Source organism: Emydura macquarii, unplaced genomic scaffold (genome assembly GCF_026122565.2).
Source record: "Emydura macquarii macquarii isolate MOO-44397 ecotype Brisbane River unplaced genomic scaffold, CSIRO-AGI_Emac_v2 contig_1859, whole genome shotgun sequence".
NCBI lineage: Eukaryota > Metazoa > Chordata > Testudines > Chelidae > Emydura > Emydura macquarii.
Genome location: NW_027131996.1, coordinates 123,683 through 143,152, shown reverse-complemented (window position 1 = coordinate 143,152; position 19,470 = coordinate 123,683). Strand labels below are relative to the sequence as shown.

The window sequence follows — 19,470 nt, the reverse complement described above, 5'->3', positions numbered from 1 at the left end:
CTGGGGCCGGGGCTGGGGCCATCCAGAGCTGGGTGCAGAGGCCAGAGAAGTAGCCCAGAGAGCCGAACTGAGCAGAGCCACACTGAAGCAGAGTGGAGCTGGAGCTGGAGCTGGGGCTTGAGCCGGGTGCGGTGAGCAGCTGGGGAGAGCAAGGGGGACTCTGGGCAGGGCCCGACACAGGGAGATGCCACCAGCCAAGAGGCCTCCGGGCCAGACTGGGAGGGGGATCGTGACCCTGACAGGGACTGACGCTGGGGAGAAGGGCCCTGTCCCCTCGAAGCTGGGGGCATGTGGCTACTACCAGGGCAAGTGTCTGACTCTCTGCATCCCTGCAGCGCAGCCAGGCAGGGGGCCTGCGACATGTGAAAGACTGTGAGCTTCCCTTACACCCCAGAGACTCTGTGTGTGGTGCCTCCAGGCCAGGGGACATCCTTAGGTGTTTTCCTTTAACTGTTCTCCTCTTTTCTTTATATTTGTTAATTGATTGTCATTTGTTTAATAAATTGTATTGCTTTGAACCGTATGCGGTGATTAGTGGGTCAGGGAAGTGTCCAGTGCAGAGAGAGTAGCCCAGAGTGGGGACACCCTAGCCCCGGCCCTAAGTGACCATGACAAGATTGGGGGTCGAGCCCTCAGGAATCCTGGGCCAAGCCTTGTCGGGGTTACAGAGACCCCGCCACAGGAGCGTGGGAGGGGAGCCCTCGAGGTCAGGCGGGCCTCTGGGTAAAGGGAGTGGGAGCAAGGACTCAAATCCTTTTACTAACCAACTCCACTGGGGTAGTGTATGAACCAGGAAAGTTCTCCACAACAGTGGACCATTTCCCTGCTTATACTAAGGACGGGAAGGCTGCACTCCCTAGTTTTTACTCTGTAATGCTAAGCTCTCTGGACTGCTGAATCTATAGCCCCATGAGAGCCCAGTCTGAAGAGATACTGAGCCCCCAAGAGCAGTAAGTGGGAAACCTGCCCAGATCCATTGTTCAGAATGAGGGAATTCATGTGCGGGAGAAACCTGCAAGTGTGCTGTGTGCGGGAGAAGCATCACCCAGAGCACATACGTCATTAGACCGCAGAAAACCCACAGCAGAAAGGAGTTCCACCAATGCACAGACTATGGGTAAAACTCCAGGAAGAGCTCAGATTTCGTGAGTCATCAGAGACTCCACACAGGCAAGAACCCCTACAAATGTCCCAAATGCAAGAAAGGCTTCTGTCAGAAAGCATCATTGCCTTACACACCAGAGCATCCCCTTGGGTGAGCAGCCTGTGGGGCAGACCTAGCTCAGGAACTGCAACCCACTCACACCACTGAAAGACACCTTATTTGTTGGTTGTGGCGGGAGGCAGTGAAGGGAGGGTATTAAAAGATGCTGAGAATCAGAGGGGTGCTGGACACATTGGATTTTGGTGTAACATGGAGAGATGAAGAAATGGGGGAGGAGGGATGTGGAGAGCAGGCAGTTGGCCAGAGTTGGAAAGATTAAGAAACAAAGTTATGGCCACATGCAATAGGAAATAAGCTGCAAGGTGCAGGCTTCCCCAGGGAAACATATTCTGTGAGGATGAGCCCAGTTAGGCCAGGCGTGGTTTTCAGTTCCCCCATTTGTGGTCCATAGGGAGCCAGCAGATGGCTTTGCACAGAGATGGTGTTTTACATTCCCATTTTCCCTTACAAATATATAGATTAAGGGAGAAATTCTGCCACCTTTACTCACTTTAATTTCAACAGGACTAGTCAAGGCAAGGGCCAAAAGAAATCTAGTCAAGGGCCAAACGAAACCTGATGATATTCAACAAAGACAAGTGCAGAGTCCTGTACTTAGGACAGAAGGATCCCAAGCACTGCTACAGACTGGCTAGGCAGCAGTTCTGCAGAAAAGGACCTGGGGATTACATTGGACAAGAAGCTGGATACGAGTCAGCAGTGTGGCCTTATTGCCAAGAAGGCTAACAGCATATTGGGCTGCATTAGTAGGAGCATTGCCAGCAGATCGAGGAGAATAATCACTTCCTTCTATTTGGCACTGGTGAGGCCACATTTGGAGTATTGTGTCCAGTTCTTGGCCCCACACTACAGGAAGGATGTGGACAAATTGGAGAGAGTCAAGCAGAGGGCAACAAAAATGATTAGGGGACTGGAGCACATGACTTATGAGGAGCGGCTGAGGGAACTAGGCTTGTTTAGTCTGCAGAAGAGAAGAATGAGGGGGGATTTGATTGCAGCCTTTAACTACCTGAAAGGGGGTTCCAGGGAGGATGGAGCTAGGTTGTTCTCAGTGGTGGCAGATGACAGAACAAGGAGCAGTGGTCTCAAGTTGCAGTGGCGGAGGTCTAGGCTGGATATTAGGAAAAGCTATCCCTCTAGGAGGGTGATAAAGCACTGGAATGGGTTACCTAGGGAGGTGATGGAATCTCCAACCTTAGAGGTTTTTAAGGCCCGGCTTGACAAAGGCCTGGCTGGGATGATTTAGTTGGGGTTGGTCCTGCTTTGAGCAGGGGGTGGGACTAGATGACCTGCTGAGGTCCCTTCCAACCCTAATCTTCTATGATTTGCCATGGAGGTTAATCTCTATGTGGATTCTACTAGTAGAAGCAACAAGTCATCGTACCAGTTTTCTTGAGACATGGAGGTAACATAGCACTCATTAGGGGAAAAAATGGCATTGTCAGTGGAGCAAGAAAGAGACTCTTTAAATAAGCCAATATGGACAGTGAGTACGGAAAACTGATGTTTCTGAACAGTGTTTTTGTATTGCTTGTAACTGGTGTCTGAGTGTGCTTCTTTAGTGTGACATCACATCCGCGGTGATTATATGCATATTTGTTTTGTATATGTGCAACTGTTAAAATATAAGCTGCTAAAAATATTTTGCCTCGCTATGCTCTGCAACTTACATTTTCAGAGCTCTGGGTGGCTGCAGGGGGCACATTTCTCTGTGGCTCGGTCTCTGGTTAGTTTGCTCTGGAGGTCTCTCTCTGTCCTGGCTGGATCCCTTGGCTATGTCCTGCTTCTGTCTTCGAGGGGAGCACGGGGAGGGGCTTTCCTCAGATTTTACCACCAGAGGGCTCTGGCTAATGCTGCTGGAGGGGAGGCTGCTCTCTGTCTGTGTGCTAAGGATACTGGGGTTGGACTTCCTGGGTCAGACGCTGCTGCAGCCTCCATTGTGTGAGCCAGGAGGCCGCGCGGATCAGCTGCCACTGCCCAGCGGGGTCTGCGAGAGAGCCCTGCACTAGCGCCCCTCTGTGCCCGGCCCGGGGGGACTTTCTCCGCTGGCTGGAACCAGCCCCTGGGGCAGCCCCGGCCTCTGCCGACACCAGCTCCCGAGCCGCAGACTGCAGGTGATGAGAGAGATCCGGGGAAAGTGCCGGGGCCGGGCAGGAAAATGACTCTGCGCAAACGGCCCCTCCTCGCCCCATCTCTGCTCCCGGGTCTGCGGGTCCCGGAGCTGCTGCCCCCACGCACGGACACAGCCAGGCTCTGACCCCTTAGCGCCTGCAGGAGCCGATCCAGCCCCGGGAGAGCGAACGGGCCAGGGACCGAGTCTCCCAGCCTGGTGGGGGTGGGGGGCAGAATTTCAGGAGGGATCGATACTCCCATTCAGGGGAAGATTTACAAAAGTGCTCAGGTGTCAAGCCCTGCCCATAGAGAACAATGAATGCCCCTCCCCAGGGAGCCTAGTGGGAGCTGCTGAGGGCTGAGCTGTTTTGAAATCTTGCACTGAACTGAAGAAAGGCTAGAGGGACTGAAGCTGTGTCTTCACTGCCAAAACAAATGTGTGTTTTTGCAGAGGGAGATAGCTAACATGCATTCGTTTTCCTGCTGTAAAATCCTAGTGGAGAAAGACCAATTTTTACTATGATGTAGCTAAGCAAGGATAAACCCAGCAGTGGCAGGGGTGGGATGATGTTGACCTCTCCAAACTATAGTGCGGTAAAATCCGGCTGCACCCTGTTTCCACTGGGATTTTACCAAGAGTTGCCTAATGTCATTTGCTATCTTGTAAAGAACAAAATACCTCTTTTGGCAGTAGAGACATAGTCTAACAAAGGCAGGAGGTTCCAGGCTCCAAAACCTGCCCAGATCCCTTCACTGCAGCATCAATGGGCAGATTCATTTTCCTGGGAATAAGGTGAGGAACAGGGCGGAAGAGCCAGCTCCTGACAATGCCAAGGGGAATCCCCTAAGGCTGCTCCTTTGATTCTGCTTTTTATGATTATTGTTCTTTTCAGGCAACACAAAAGTGTGCTGAGTATTTTGCAGAAAGAAGTATATGTACATAGTCCACAGCCAATTCATATATTCTTTGGCCAGAAGGAACCATTTTGGTCATCTGGTCTGATCTCTTGCATCACACAGGCCAGAGAATTTCACCTAATGTTTCCTGCATCAAGTGCAATAGAGTAGATCTTTTAGTGAGATATCCAATCTTAAATGAAAGACTCCAAATGATGGAGAATCCACCACATCCATCCGATAAACTGTTCCAATGGTTAATTATCCTCACTTTTAAAAATTCCCTCCTTTTTCTCTCTGAGTTTGTCCAGCTCCAGCTTCCAGCCATTGGATCTTGCTCTGTCTTTATTTGCTAAATGAAATATTTTTACTCTATCTAAAATGTTTGCTTTTGTAGGTACTTAAAGAGAGTGATCACACTGCCACTTAAACTTCTTTCGGGCGTATTAAATAGATTGAGTTTCTGAAGCCAGGTTTTCCCAACCTCTAATCATTCTTCTCTGAATCCTCCAGTTTCCCAACATCCTTTTTAAAAGTGTGGAAATCAGAATTGGATATAGAATTCCACTAATGGTTTCACCAGTGTTTTATTATACCACCTCTCTACTCTATATTCCCTGGCTTACACATCCAAGGATTGTATTGGATCTCTTAGCCACAGCATCACACTGGAAACTCATGTTCAGCTGGGTTCCACCATGACCTTCAAGTCCTTGTCAGAGTTACTACTTTCCAGGGTACAGTCCCTCATTCTGTAAGCATGACCTACATTTTTTCTTAGATGTATAACCTTACATTTGTTTTAATACAGTTAAAGGTATTTCAGATGAGTTCATCTTACCAAGAGATCTCAGTTGCTGTACAATACTGACCTATCCTTATCACTTTTTCCTACTCTACTAATTTTTAGTCATGCTTTACTAGCAATAACCTTGTATTTTCTTCCTTTATCACCCAACTTGTAATCTCCTCAAAAATGATATTAAGTTTGTTTGACAAGATCTGTTTTCCATAAAACCGTGTTGATTGGCATTATGTTATCATCTTTTAATTTTTTCTTGATTGGGTCATTATTCATTGCATTATTCCATTCTATCACCAACAGGGCTATCATTACCCAGGTCAATCCATTTGCCCTTTTTAAAATATTGAGTATCTAAGGACCCAATCTTGCAAACATTTTTGTATGTGAATAACTGCTCATGAGAGTAATAAAATTGATCCTGTAAGTTAAGATTTTTGCCTGCCTAATTGCATGCAGAATTAGGTCCAACGTTCAGACCTGACACAAGTGAGGGTCATGACAGAAGCAGTGGGGAAGAGAGGGGACAAGGGTAACTATAATGAGTCCAGGGGATTTCTCAATAAGATATGGGTGCATCTTGGTGATTGTACTATATCCATTTATTTTTAATATCTAAAGAATTAGTATAATTTTCAAAAGCACCATTGACATTTAGGAGTCTAAGTCATAATAGATTTCAGTGGAAGTTAGGCATCTAACCTGTTCATGCACCCAGTGTGATTTTTCAAAAGCATCTATTGGCATCTGTAGGCTCCTAAATACCTTTGAAAATCAGTCCCTTAGATGCTTTTGAAAGTGGGAGTTAGGCACTCTTGAAAATCATAGAATCACAGAAATGTGGGATGGGAGGGACCTTGCTAGGGCATCTAGTCCAGTCCCCTGCACTGAGGCTGGACTAAGTATTATCTACACACCATCCCTGACAGGTGACTGTCTAACAAACATGTTCTTAAAAACCATCGATGGCAGAGATTCCAGAGCCTCGCTAGGTCATTTGTTCCAATGCTTAAAATGTTCCTCTCTGTAAATAGAAGGGCTGATTTTGAGAGATGCTGAGCACCCACACCTCATAGCATTATTTTTTGTCCCGTGGTAGTGCCTAGGGTCCAGTTCTGTTGTCCTGAGCATTGTACAAATAGACAGTTGCTACTCCTAAGAGCATATATAGTCTAAAGTACAACACGCAAATACACAAACTGATGGCATACCCAAAGGAACAGTTAGGCAACTGTGATCAGTGTGATAAAGAGTGGTTATAGCTCATCATTATTGAGAGGTTTATATGCATGATGGCAAAGGAGAGTAATGGAAGAGGGAAAGTGTAGTGGCTTTGCTAGGTCCATGATGTTTCGGTGACTTTAAGGCTCATGAAAGGTGAGTGGTTTTATGGAGTAAATTTGAAGATATTCTGTCAACAGGTGTTTGATTTCCTGTTCCCCTTTCTGAGGTTCCCTTTCCCCCCAGCACAGGCAATGACTCATCTCTGGATTCTCTCTCTATCCCAGCTGTGAGTGACAAGGAGGAGAACGGTTCGAGATGGAGGAATCACATAAGATGTCTTTGACAAGATCGAAAGGCAGTGTTTCTGAAAGCCCTGAGCAGGAAATATCCCCTAGGAGTCCAGGCGAATCAGATGTACAGCAGCAAAATACGCTAGAGGAAAGTAAATCAGCTCACAGCGGGCGAGGTGTGAGGAAACGCAAAGGCACCATTGTCCGCCGGAGAACATTTATGGGGGAGAGGCCCAACATCTGTATTGAGTGTGGGAAAAGCTTCCTTCAGAGCTCAGATCTTATTAACCATCGGCGAATCCACACGGGGGAGAAACCCTATAAATGCATTGACTGCGGGAAAAGCTTCAGCGTCAGCTCAAACCTCATCCGACACCAGAGAACGCACACAGGAGAGAAACCCTATAATTGCCCTGACTGTGGGAAAAACTTCACAGACAAGTCGACCCTGACCCAGCACCAGCGCGTCCACACTGGCGAGAAGCCCTATAAATGCATCGACTGTGGGAAGAGCTTCAGCCGCAGCTCCCACCACAAGAGGCACCTGAGGAGCCCCCCAGGGAAGAGGCAGGGCAAATGCACCCACCGGGAAAGTGCCACTGTTGGGAAGGTCAAAGAAGCCAAAGCATCGAAGAAGAGAACCCCGAACATTGAGATTCCCAACACGTGCGCTGAGTGCTGGCAAAGCTTCAGCCAGAACTCTGACCTGGTCAAACACATGAGAATCCACACAGGAGAGAAACCCTACGAGTGTCCTGATTGTGGGAAAAGATTCAACGTCAGCTCAAACCTGATCAGACACCAGAGGATCCACACGGGAGAGAAACCCTACACGTGCTCTGACTGCGGGAAAAGCTTCACTGACAAATCCACTCTGACCCAGCACTACAGGATCCACACGGGAGAGAAACCCTATATATGTACTTATTGCGGGAAAAGCTTTAGTCACAGCTCCCACCACAAGAGACATGAGAAAATCCACAAGGGACGGAACTCAGTGTCCTTCCTGCCGTTGTGGCCCTACCCCACTCAAACATTTTAAAGAATGGGGTGCATACAAAAGAGCCAGAAGGGGGATTGGTGTGAACTACAGAAAGAGAGAAAGCGAGCTCTGTGTGACCTGGAGAATAGAAACTGCTACATGTCATCAGACCGGCAGTGAAACTACTCCAGTCCCCTATTTCCAAAAGTGGCTATCAACCATGTACCTCAAAGGAAGGTGTGAAACTCCCATAAGGGACAATTTTGCAATAACCTGTTCATAGGGGGAAAGTAGCTGCCTGTTCCCAGGCTGTTAAATTTTCGGCTTATGTCCTCAATATAAAGATCCCTTAAAAACCTTTATCCTAGCCATGGTAACTGTGGATGATATTGTTATCATTCACATAGATGTGTCTAATCCCTTTTTTTGGGAATCCTACTCTTGGCCTCCATAACATCTTGTGGCAGTGAGTTCCACAGGATAGTTATGCATTGTGTAGAATAGTATTTCTTTTTGTCAGTTTTAAATTAGTACCCTTTATTTCACCGGGCATCTCTTTTTTCTTGTACTATGAGAGAGGGTGAGTGGGGAACCCGACTTATTGATACTTTCTCCTGTTTAAATCACATGCCCTCTTTTTCATCATTTCTCTAAACTAAATAGTTCCAATCTTTTCATTACTTTCTCATACAGTCTCTCTCCTGCCCTCTAACAGTTGCTGTCACCTGTCTCTGAACCCTGCCTAATTCTGCTATATCCTTTTTGAGATGGAGTGACCAGATCTAAATGCAGTATTCTTGGTTTGGGTGTCCCATCCATTTATATAGTGGCATTAGACCATTCAGTATTATTTTCTGTCCACATGTTTATCCATACTTTATTTTTTATCCAGTATTGTGCATTGTGGAGAGGTTTTCACTGATCTGTCTAGCATGACTCCTGTGTCTCTTTCCTTAGTTGTTACACTTAATTTAGATCCTAACTACGTGTATGAGTAGATGAGATTGTCCCTTTTAATGGCCCACATGGTGCCAGCAATTTCCAAGCAGAACTCTCTCTTTGAAGTGAATAGGGAGATTAATAAAAATATATATTTTCAGAGACTTTCAAAGCCGTCTAAGGTTTTTGGATGCCCAGGGAGGGTTTTTAGAAAGCTCCTAAGTGATTTAGACCCAGATTTTTAATGGTGTTTAGGCATTGCTCTGCTCAGTGTTGCAGTCTCATTTTCAGAGTTGACTTAGGTATTTAGGAGCCTAATTCCCACTCAAAGTCAAGAAAAAGTGATCTATGTCACTTAAGGCCAGATTTTCAAAGGTGTTTAGGCTTCTAAAGATGCAGATATGTGCCTAGTGAGATTTTCAAAAGTGCTTTGGTGCCTAAGGGATGTAGGCACTTAGGAAGATCCCTTTAGGTGCCTAAATAACTAAAAATCTGGCCCACAGGCACTTTTGAAAATGTCACCCTCAGTTTCTAGAGCTGGGTGTCCAAATCCCTTTAGATAGCTTTGAAAAAATCTCAGCTACTATCTGTCAATCGTAAGGTTAAGATTTTGTCACAGTTATTTTTAGTAAAAGTGACAGACTGGTTACGGGCAATACACAAAAATTCACAGATGCCCGTGACTTGTCTGTGACTTTTACTAAAATTAACAGGGCAGTAGCTAGGAGCTGCCGAGGGGGGAGGAAGGAGTGCAGTAGCTGGGGGGAAGGGGCACAGCGGCTGGGGACTGCAGGGCTTGCCACTGGCTCCAGAGTCCCCCCGCAGTGCCTTGAGGCTGCAGAGTCCCCCCTCTCCTCCCTCGCCACCTGCCACAGTTGGGGCAGCGGGGTTCTCCCTCCATGGCTGGAAGCCGCTGCAGCAACTGAGAGCTCTGAGGACCGCGGCCATCAGCTGCTGTGGATAATGGGGACCCCGGAGTTCACAGCCATTGAGGGCAGCGCAATGATCCTGGAGCTCAGAGTCGCCATGGGCAGCAGAGGGAGCCCAGAGCTCCGAGGTCCCCCTACTGCCTGCAGCTCAGAGCCGCAGTTTCTCTGCTGCCCCCAGCTGTTCAATTCCAGAGGTCCTGGTGCCCATCCTGGTAGACACGCTGCCGGGGATCCCCACTGCCTACTCTGGAGCACAGCAGTGGGACCTCTGCAACCCGCGGTGGCTTGGAGTTGGGGGGTCCCTGCCACAGGTGAAAGCTTCTGCCCCCCTTCACTCCCGCCTGAGCTCTGGGGCCCTTGCCACCTGTGGCGGCTGAAAGCTCCACCCCGCAGCCCCCAGAAGCTGAAAAGGATAATTTTATGCAGGTCTCTGGAAGTCACGGAATCCGCCATAAAATATTATCTGTAATCATAAGGCTTTTGCATAGTATTTACACACTTCCCAGGAAAATGAAATCTAAATTTTAAAAATGATGGCATGAAAAGAAATGGCTCAACGTGCATGGTGTTGCACTTACCTGCACTGCATTCCATCTGCTGTCATGTTGTCTAGTTCATCTAGCATTGTTAGGTCTCCTCTGAAGTTACTCAGCCTTCTTTAAAATATTCTCTGCAAATTTTGCCACCTCAGTTCTCATATTAAATAACACTAGTCTTAGGCATGGGCATAGTTTGGGGAGGCAGTCCCCCCCCCCCCCCCGCAAACTGCAAGCCTTGGGCAGGCATGCCATTTGCCCCCCATGTGTGGCCCCATTGGCCTGATGAGTTGCCCCCCAAATATCGAAATCAAACTATGCCTATAAACTCCTTGTGTGACCAGATGTCTCAATTTATCAGGACTGTCCTGATTATTAGGGACTTTGTCTTATATAGGATCCTATTACCGCCTCATTATCACCATCCCTCCGGTCCCAGTTTTTCACATTTGCTATCTGGTCACCCTAACTAGTCCTGATACAGGACTGCGAAGGCACCCCTCTGTTAACCTCTTGCCATATTGAAAAACTGACTATTTATCCTTTTTGTTTTCTGCCTGTTAGCCAGTGTTTAATCTATAACAGTACATTTCTCATTCGTCCTGTGACTACTTGGCTGCCTAAAAAGCCTCTGGTGAGGGACTTTGTCAAAAGGTTTTTTTGAAAGTCTAAATAAATTAGGTAAATAAGAATCAGTTTGTATATTAGTTTTTGTCAATCAATGATCAAAGCATTCCTCTAGATCAGGGAGACATGATTTTTCCTTTGCAGAAGCGGTGCAGGTTAGTCCCAATCGTAGGGTGTTTTATGACTCTCTATCTTAGAGGTGGCCTGAAGTGAACAACTTGCTCCAATTTGTCATGCCTGCCTGCATCTCAAATAAAATCTCATGCATGATATGTGTGAGAGGGACTCGCACACAAAACACCACTCGGTCTAGGGCAGGTGCACTGGTTTGTGAGCCAGGTGGCTAAATTCTAAGTTCACCTCTTTTGCAGTGTCATGTTGTTATTTCTGTAGTTCACAACCTGTCTGACTAAGCTAGGTCCTTACCTGGGAAAAGATCCAAGATCCCTACAATGCCATATCCAAGTCTCATACCTTTATCAGTGCTGTCTTTCAGAATACATATGCCACATCTATGTACTTGGCTATCCTGTCTGCAACCCCAGCTCTGAGACATTTCTCTGCCAGACCCAGGAGTCTTGATTCTCAACATCCCACTGTTGTATCACAAATAGTTGTATCACCCATTGGCAAAGTGTATGTTGCATCTTTCTCTAGGGGGGTTCACATAGAGGGCAAGGCCCGGATGCACAAAGGAGCAGTGGGATTTGGGTCTCCCATCTCTAAAACACCAGACTACTAAGGTACGAACTGCCCCTCTGCTCCTGGAGAGTTTTGTCTGGATATGTTTCAAGCCATGAGGACACATCTTTGGGAATGCTACATAGTGAAGCCTCACAACCATACACGTGACATTACAACAAACATATTACTATAACAATAATGCTCAGCACGCCATGAGCATTCCAAAGACATCTAACGTGACATATTTTGCATTAGACAATACACCATAAGAGTGACCATGGGGGCGCAGTGTGTCACAAGCAGTAATTTTATATGCACAGATATATATGCAAATTAGCTCATTAAATAATTTGTCTAAAACATCACACATGGATCTGCACAAAGGTTGGCAGCTCTGTCCCACCCACTTTTCCCTGGACAAGAAATGAAGTATCAGTTCTTGTATTTCTTTCTCTTGCCTTCTTTTTTTAATCTGTTCTTGTTTGTCTGTCTGCATTGGAGAAAGCTGGATTTGTCCAAACAGCTTTGTGAGTAAGCTGAGAACACTCTGGCGGGAACTCTGATAGCATTTCCAGCATTTAGGTGAGAAAAGCTGCAGTTCTTCTCCAGTAGGTTTAACTTTCAGAGAAGTTTCCATCACATGCTTCTCTTTCTTACACTCATCAGCTAAGGCTGTAAGAAATTACTTGGCTAGAGACATGGCCCTCTGGGAGACAACTGAAGCTGTGCCATTAACTCCTACTTAACCCATAAACCACAACAACCCAAGAAACATGCACAGATTTTAAGGCCCAAAGGAATGATTCCGATAATCTAGACTTACGCCCTGCCGAGCACAGGCCAAAAAACCTCAGCCAAATTCCTCCATCCAGCCCAATAACTCGTAGTTGCTCCAGAGCAAATCTTTTCTTAAAAGACCTCCAGACCTAATTTAAAGGCTGCAGGGTAGATCCTCTGTTGGTGTAAATTGTCTGGAGCTATGACACTTCATACCAGTAAAGGATGCACCCCTCCATGTGATGGAGAATCCACCACTTCTCTAGGTAACTTGTTCCAGTGGTTGGTTACCGTCACTTTAAAACATTACCCCTCATTTGCAGATTGATTCTCATCTAGAATCAGCTTCTAACTTTTGATCTCATTCTGCCTTTGCCAGCTCAAAAATCCTTCTGCTATCAGAAATCTCCCCATGTAGGTACTTACATACTGTGACCAAGTCACTTCTTAGCCTTTTCTCAGAAAAGCTAACGGTAGTGCTAACTCCAAAAGTTCAAAAGTCATAAGTCAGATCCCGCAAAATCACAAGATTGGCTTAAAAATCATGAGATTTTTTTAAAATGGGATTATTTATTTATTTGTCTGCCTTCCTGCCATCTGATTTTTCAGTCTTCAGGGTAAAGCTGCTTCCCTCAAGACATGATACATTCAGAGGCAAAATTCAAACTGAAATACATATGGGGAAAGGTAGCTTCCCCACTGGCTGCTCAGAGAAGATTTCCCTTATTCCTGTGCCCTGGGAGCTACCGTTCTATTCCTTTCCATCTCCTCCCTGTTACTGTTCTGTCTCTCTCCCTCCCTTGTCTACACAGGCTCCTCTCCCACTCACATTCTTTCCCCCCCCCCATCCTCACCCCCGCTACTCTCCATCCCATCCCTACATTAATCTGCCCTTCAGAATTTCCTTCCTTTTTCCATTACGGTATTCTCCACTCACTGACATTTTTTCTCAGTCTCCCTGCACATTCCCTAGCACCCACTCACAACATCTATCCTGTTCCTCACATTTTCCTGTCTCTTTTTATTGTCCTGTCCGGTCCCCCTAACCGTAAAGCAGTGGACAGCTTTCCTGAAGACAGCCTGGCCTCAGCCTAATTGAAAACCAGGAGAGGTGGTAGACATCTTACTAGGAGCAGCTTCATTCCCACATGCTGAGACTGTAGGGAAAGAGCAGCCACCTTGAATGAGAGCAGTTTTGCTTTAGCCCCTGGGTGGGAGGTGGGGGAAGGCTTAATGGAAAGATGGTCTAGTGGTTGGGGCCCTAGGCTGGGTTATGGGATATCTGGGTTCAATTCCCTTTTCTGTATGAGCTGGGGCCAGGCATTTAGTCCCCTCTATGTAGAATGGGGATAATAGCACCACCCTACTTCCTCGGGGTGCCGTGAGGATATATACATTAAGCAGGGAAGATCCTAAGGGAAAGGGGCCCATATATGTATTGTAGATAGATGGTTCAGGATTGAATCAGGAAAACACACAAGTTTGACACCAGTAAATGTACAGATCATATAGAACTTCAAAAAGCATTGAATTTTATTAATGGTGGCACAATTACCAGAGGTGGCAACACTTGTCTACACTACAGGGACTATAATGGCATAGCTATGGTGCCTTAGTTATGCCAGCATAACCCTGTAGTGCAGATGCAGGCTACAGTGATGGAAGGTTTTTTTTTGTTGCTGTAGGAACATCACCACCCCAGGTGACAATAGCTAGATTGACAGTAGCAGCTTCCATCAATCTAGCTGAGTTTACATTGGTAGTTAGGCTGGCAAAGCTACGGTGCTCACAGATGTGGATTTTTCACACCCCTGAGGGCTGTAGCTATGTTGACCTAAATTTTATGTGTAGACCAGACCTTAGTCTCACACTGTAAGGCAGGTTTTCCCAATGTTGAATTGTTCTTACAGCTCTTTTCTGAGATAATACCTTCTTACTCCTCAGTGTTCCCCTGCTCATACATTATCAATTCCCCCTTCTACATATCAATTCTCTGCTCCTTCCCTAAAATCATTCAACTCCCTGACAGCAATGAACTAATCTAGCCCCTTGCAATAATTAATCAGTGCTCTCCATGGTCAATTCTCCCTGATCACCCTGAGCGAGTCCCCCCACTAAGTACCCCTTAGACAGGCTTAGGACAGCTCCTGCTAAATAGATTCTTCATCTGCTCTTTTCCATCTCCCCCCCACCCCAATCTGTGTCATCCCCTAGAGCTCTCCCTGGCTGGGGCAGGCCTGTTGAGGCCCTCCCAAAGGTAGATGCTCTCCTCCTCAACTCCTCCTCCTCCAGGCTGCAAGTGAATTCTGGGGAAAACGAATGAAAAAATAGGGACATGAGTGAAGATTAAAGCTGAAAATCAGGGATCCAGAAGGGGACACTAAGCAAAGAACAGTACCCATTGCTTCTCAAAGGTGTCTAAGGACTCAGTGGACAGCATCCAGAGGGACTGTCTCTGGTGGCATGATGATTGGATGAGGAAGTGGAAATAGACCTCACAGTCACAGAGCAACCCTGTCCAGCTTCCTGGATGGCTGTCTTGGCTAGCACCAGGAGGAGGTTGATGAGATTTCATGACTTTGTGGGGCCACAGATGTGGTTGTATGAATTAGGATCACAGGGAAGTGCAGCCAGAACCTCAGTAAGAGGTTCTGGAGGATCTGGATGAGGAGAAGCAACCTGATGCTTACATAGATGTGCCCCAGGGTCTCCGTCTCTCGGCAGAAGGGACAAGAATTAGGTGAGGTCATGAGCTGTGCCAGGTACATGCTCATGCTTATGGCTCTGTTGAGAGGCTTCCAACTAATATCCCTGGCAGGCTGTGGAATCAGAGGAGAATACAGGCTGGGGTTCCTACCCTTCAGGTGGCAGCAGCTACCACCTACCATGTGGTGTTGGGGTGGGACATGTGGGTAAGGAAGTGGAAGGTGTGAAGCATGAGCAGGTACAGACATTTTCTGGGTATGATTCAGAGATGGACTGGCTGGATGTCATACCGCCAACTTAGGTGGCATGTTGGGAGCAGTCGTGGAGGCTCTCAAGTCAGGGGCCCGATGATGAGTTTGGGAGGGCCAGAGATGGACAGGAGGCACCCTTCCATGGGACCTGCTCTAGAAAAGCGAGGGAAGCATGAGGCAAGTCTGCTCTCACTTCCTGGAGCACACAACAGGGGCACACAGGGTGGGCAGCCCCATACACTGGCTGAGTGCTGCAGGGTCCACCCCCTCCCTCTGATTGTAGTCCAGGGCTCTGAGTCTGGTGGCACTACAGGGGCTCCACCACCTTCACAGTGAGATATGGGTTGTGCAGCAGGAGATTTGTGAGGAGACTCTCCCACTCTGTGGCTGTTACAGACCTAGTCTCTGAAACTAGCTTCCAGGTCCTGAGGAGGTCCTGGTCAAAGACTGGCCTCTCAGAGAGTGATTGGGGGAAACCTCTGGAGTGGAAATAAAAGAGCTACCAGTTGCGCGGGAGCCCTCGGAAGCAACAGAGGAAGGTATGCACTAGCACACTCCATGCTGGATGACAGCACTGTAAAAGGACTCTCTACAGGCCTTGAAGATGGAAAGCCTGAACCTGGCTGTGGATGCAAACCAGGCCCTGTCTGTCCTCCACCAGGGGGAAGCTCAGGACACACACAGAAAGCCACAGCAGCCCTGGCCAGAAAAACTTCAGAATCTTCTGGAAGCTGGCTGCAGTCCCCCAGGGCAGGCTCAGGATATTGAGACAGTGCCAGAGCATGAACTGGACCAATGGGTTGATCACCAGCACCCTCCCCTGAAGGGAAAGACACCAGACCAACTTGGCTACCTCCACAACCACTCAGACACCTGGCCTCTAGATTAATCCAATTTTCCAGTGGGGAGGAATCAGTGGCAGAAATATACATGCCCAGATAGTAGGGAAGCCATTCGGGACAGTCCTGCTTTTCTAGGGTTTGTGTCCCATTCGATACTCAGACAAAACCAGACGTGTTTTTTCCAGTATGGTACAGGGGATGCCATTATGAAGAGCATGTCACTTCACCCCTGCCATTATGACCTCACATGCCAGGTTCTCCCATTCAGCAGCTGGTGTGACCTCGCATACAAGGTCACACAGGTGGGGCAAGAGGACGTGCTCATATAAATGGTTGCGCTGTGCGGCGTGATCTCGCATGCACCATGCACCCGAAGTCATGCCAGCAGGGGAAGGCCCAAGCCGTTCCTGGAGGTACCAGTATATCAAGTATTCTGGGAATGCATGAATGGCCATTCTAGCAGATAGATCAGTGCACCTGTGTGCCCTTCCCCTCCCCCTCCCCCCAGATGATACAGAGAACAGGTGGGAAGGACCCCACCTGCCCCATCCCAGACCATCAAGCTAATTGACTTGGGCAGAGGAGACTGCGAAATAGATGACTTGGCATGGCAATCCTCCACCTGCAATGGATACATTGGGTGGGAAGAGGAGACTCCAGGGACCACTGTCAGGAATTTTATGAGGCATCCTTGAAATAAAAGCCCCAGGGCTACCTGAAGCTCTGGCTGGCAGCAGGGGGCACGTTTCTCTGGGGCTCGATCTCTGGTTCACTCTGGATCAGCGTCTCTCAATTAAATTTACCCGCGGAACCCTTTAGGCTCTGTGGGGAAATTACACTCATACTCAGTACCCTCCGCCGAAAAATCCGGGACATCTTCCCTTTTTCGGCTACGTGGAGAACAGCTGCTCTCGGCGGGCGCGATGTCACTTTCTCGCGGAACCCTAACAGTGTTCCCGCGGAACCCGAACACCAATTGAGAAACACTGCTCTGGAGGTTTCTCTCTCTTCAGGAAGGACAGCAGGATTCTGGCTAGACTCATCCTGTGACGTGAAGCATTTCTGTCCCCAGGGGAAAGCGCAGGCAAAGGGTTTTCATTAAATGTAGTCGCTAGAGGGCTCTGGCTGTTGCTAAGGGAGGGAGGAGGCTCTGTCTGTCTGCTAAGGATATCAGGGGTTGAGCTTCCTGGGTCAGAGGCTGCTCTGCTGCTGCCTCCATTGTGGTCTGGGAACTCGCGCGGATCAGCTGCCACTGCCCAGCGGGGTCTGTGCGGGGAGAGCCCTGCACTAGCGCCCCTCTGTGCCCAGCCCGGGGGAACTTTCTCCGCTGGCTGGAACCAGCCCCTGGGGCAGCCCCGGGCTCTGCCGACACCAGCTCCCGAGCCGCAGACTGCAGGTGAGGGGAGAGACCCGGGGAAAGTGCCGGGGCCGGGCAGGAAAATGACTCTGCACAAACGGCCCCTCCTCGCCCCGTCTCTGCTCCCGGGTGTCTGCGGGTCCCGGAGCTGCTGCCCCCCGCACGGACACGGCCAGGCTCTGACCCCTTAGCGCCTGCAGGGGCCGATCCAGCTCCGGGAGAGCGAACGGGCCAGGGACCGAGTCTCCCAGTCCTACGAAAGGGGGAGGGAGAGAGGCTGGAAGGGGCAGCAGGAACAATAAATTGGGATGGAAGTTCTAGGCTTCCCGCCTTGCCCAGCTCCGTTTCCTGCAGCACCCCGAGGCAGACTGACTTTACTGGGACCAGGTGAGGAGCAGAGGAAAAGCTAGTTCCTGCCACTGCCTGTTCCCCCAGCTGCTGGGAGAATGCATTGCCCTGGGAACAATGTCAGGGGGATGCCCCAAAGTGGTGTTAAAAATGTCTCGGTGGGTTTATTCATGGTGCTACGTGATGGATTTGCACTGTAATAAAGGGACTAAGAATTTAACATTCTCTGGTGGATTCAGTATTCCTGATGGATACCACTTAAACGCTAATACATTCTATGAGAAATTAGTTGAAGGGTTGTTTTGATTTTCCAGCTGTCAATGGGGCACGACTGACCCTAAGGAGCTGAATCGTTATCCAGGGAAGCCAATACACAGAAGATGTCACCCAGGAAATCCAAGAGGAATGTGAGCCAGAGCCCTGAAAAAGGCAAACCTTGTGAGAGCCAGTGCAGTCCAGAGGAGCTGGAGCCAGAGCCCATAGAGAAGAGACCAGTGAAACTCATCCAAGGAATCAAGAAGCGAAAGGATTTTGTGGTGCACCAGGGAACCCAGACTGAGGAGAGCCCCAACATCTGCATCGAGTGTGGGAAAAGCTTTACCCAGAACTCCAGCCTCATCAACCACCGCAGAACCCACACAGATGAGAAGCCCTACAAGTGCCCTGACTGTGGTAAATGCTTTGGTGTCAGCTCCAGCCTCAGCCGGCACCAGCGCATCCACACGGGTGAGAAACCCTATGCCTGCCCTGACTGTGGGAAGAGCTTCAGCGACAAGTCCAACCTAACCCAACACCAGCGTGTCCACACAGGTGAGAAGCCCTATAAGTGTATTGACTGTGGGAAGAGCTTCAGCCGCAGCTCCCACAAGAAGAAGCACCTGCGACACCTGGTGGGCAAGAGGCCAGGCAAGTGCTCATCACCACAGCAGCGTGAGGGTGCTGTGGGGAAGGCCAAGGATGCCAAAGCCAGGAGGAAGGTGGAGGTGCTGAACACCTGCACTGAGTGCTGGCAGAGCTTCAGCCAGAATGCAGATCTCATCAAGCACATGAGGATCCACACAGGTGAGAAGCCCTTCAAATGTACCGACTGCGGGAAGAGTTTCAGCGTTAGCTCCAACCTCTTCCGGCACCAGCGCATCCACACTGGGGAGAAACCCTACACATGCTCTGACTGCGGGAAAAGCTTCACTGACAAATCCACTCTGACCCAGCACCAGCGCATCCACACCGGTGAGAAGCCCTACATCTGTACCTTCTGTGGGAAGGGCTTCAGCCACAGCTCCCACCACAAGAGACACGAGAAAATCCATAAGGGTGAGAACCCGCTACTGACCTTCCCCACCCAGACATTTTGAACAGCTTGACATTTGAGGATCATGCAGGGATCAGTGTGGACTCCGCCAGAGGAGAGCTGTCTGCATGATGGGGATTTGTCTTCTGAAAATAGGAACTCCCACAGAGATTTCATAGATGTTAAAGCCAGAAGGTCATCTAGTCTGACTTCGTGCATAGTACATGCTCAAGAATCTCAACCAATGACTCTTGCATCTAGTCCAGTAACTTGTGGTTGAGCAAGAAAGTGTGTCTTAGAAAGAGGCATCCAAACTCAGTTTAAAGACTCCAAGTGAAGGAGAATCCATCACAGCCTTTGGGATCTGTTCCAATAGTTCACTACAATCCCTTAAAATCTTACCTCTTATTTTCAGTTTGAACACTGCTGACTCAACTCACAGCCACTGGAACTTTGTCTGCTAGAGTAAATAGCCCCCTGGTATCAGCAATATGATCCTCATGTAGGTACCTATAGACTGTGATTAGATCACCTCTTAATCTACCCTTCAATAGATAGACTTCCATAAATTTCCTCTCACTGTAAAGCATGTTGAAAATCATTCTGTGTAGCCCTTCTCTGGACCCTCTCCAGTTTTGCAACGGCATTTTA

The 19,470-nt window shown here is 48.4% G+C and overlaps 1 protein-coding gene across 1 annotated transcript in view; it reads left to right on the top strand.

Annotated features, from left to right (window-relative positions):
• The first annotated feature begins 6,443 nt into the window (after nt 1-6,443).
• The window catches only part of LOC137159330 (zinc finger protein 585A-like), a 48,738-nt gene continuing 35,711 nt past the window's right edge, over nt 6,444-19,470 (top strand). Inside the window, exons 1-2 of the mRNA XM_067557489.1 lie at nt 6,444-7,581; nt 17,871-18,842. Coding sequence (XP_067413590.1) covers nt 6,576-7,581; nt 17,871-18,842 — 1,978 coding nt within the window. The 5' untranslated portion in view covers nt 6,444-6,575. The remainder of the gene's footprint in view (nt 7,582-17,870; nt 18,843-19,470) is intronic.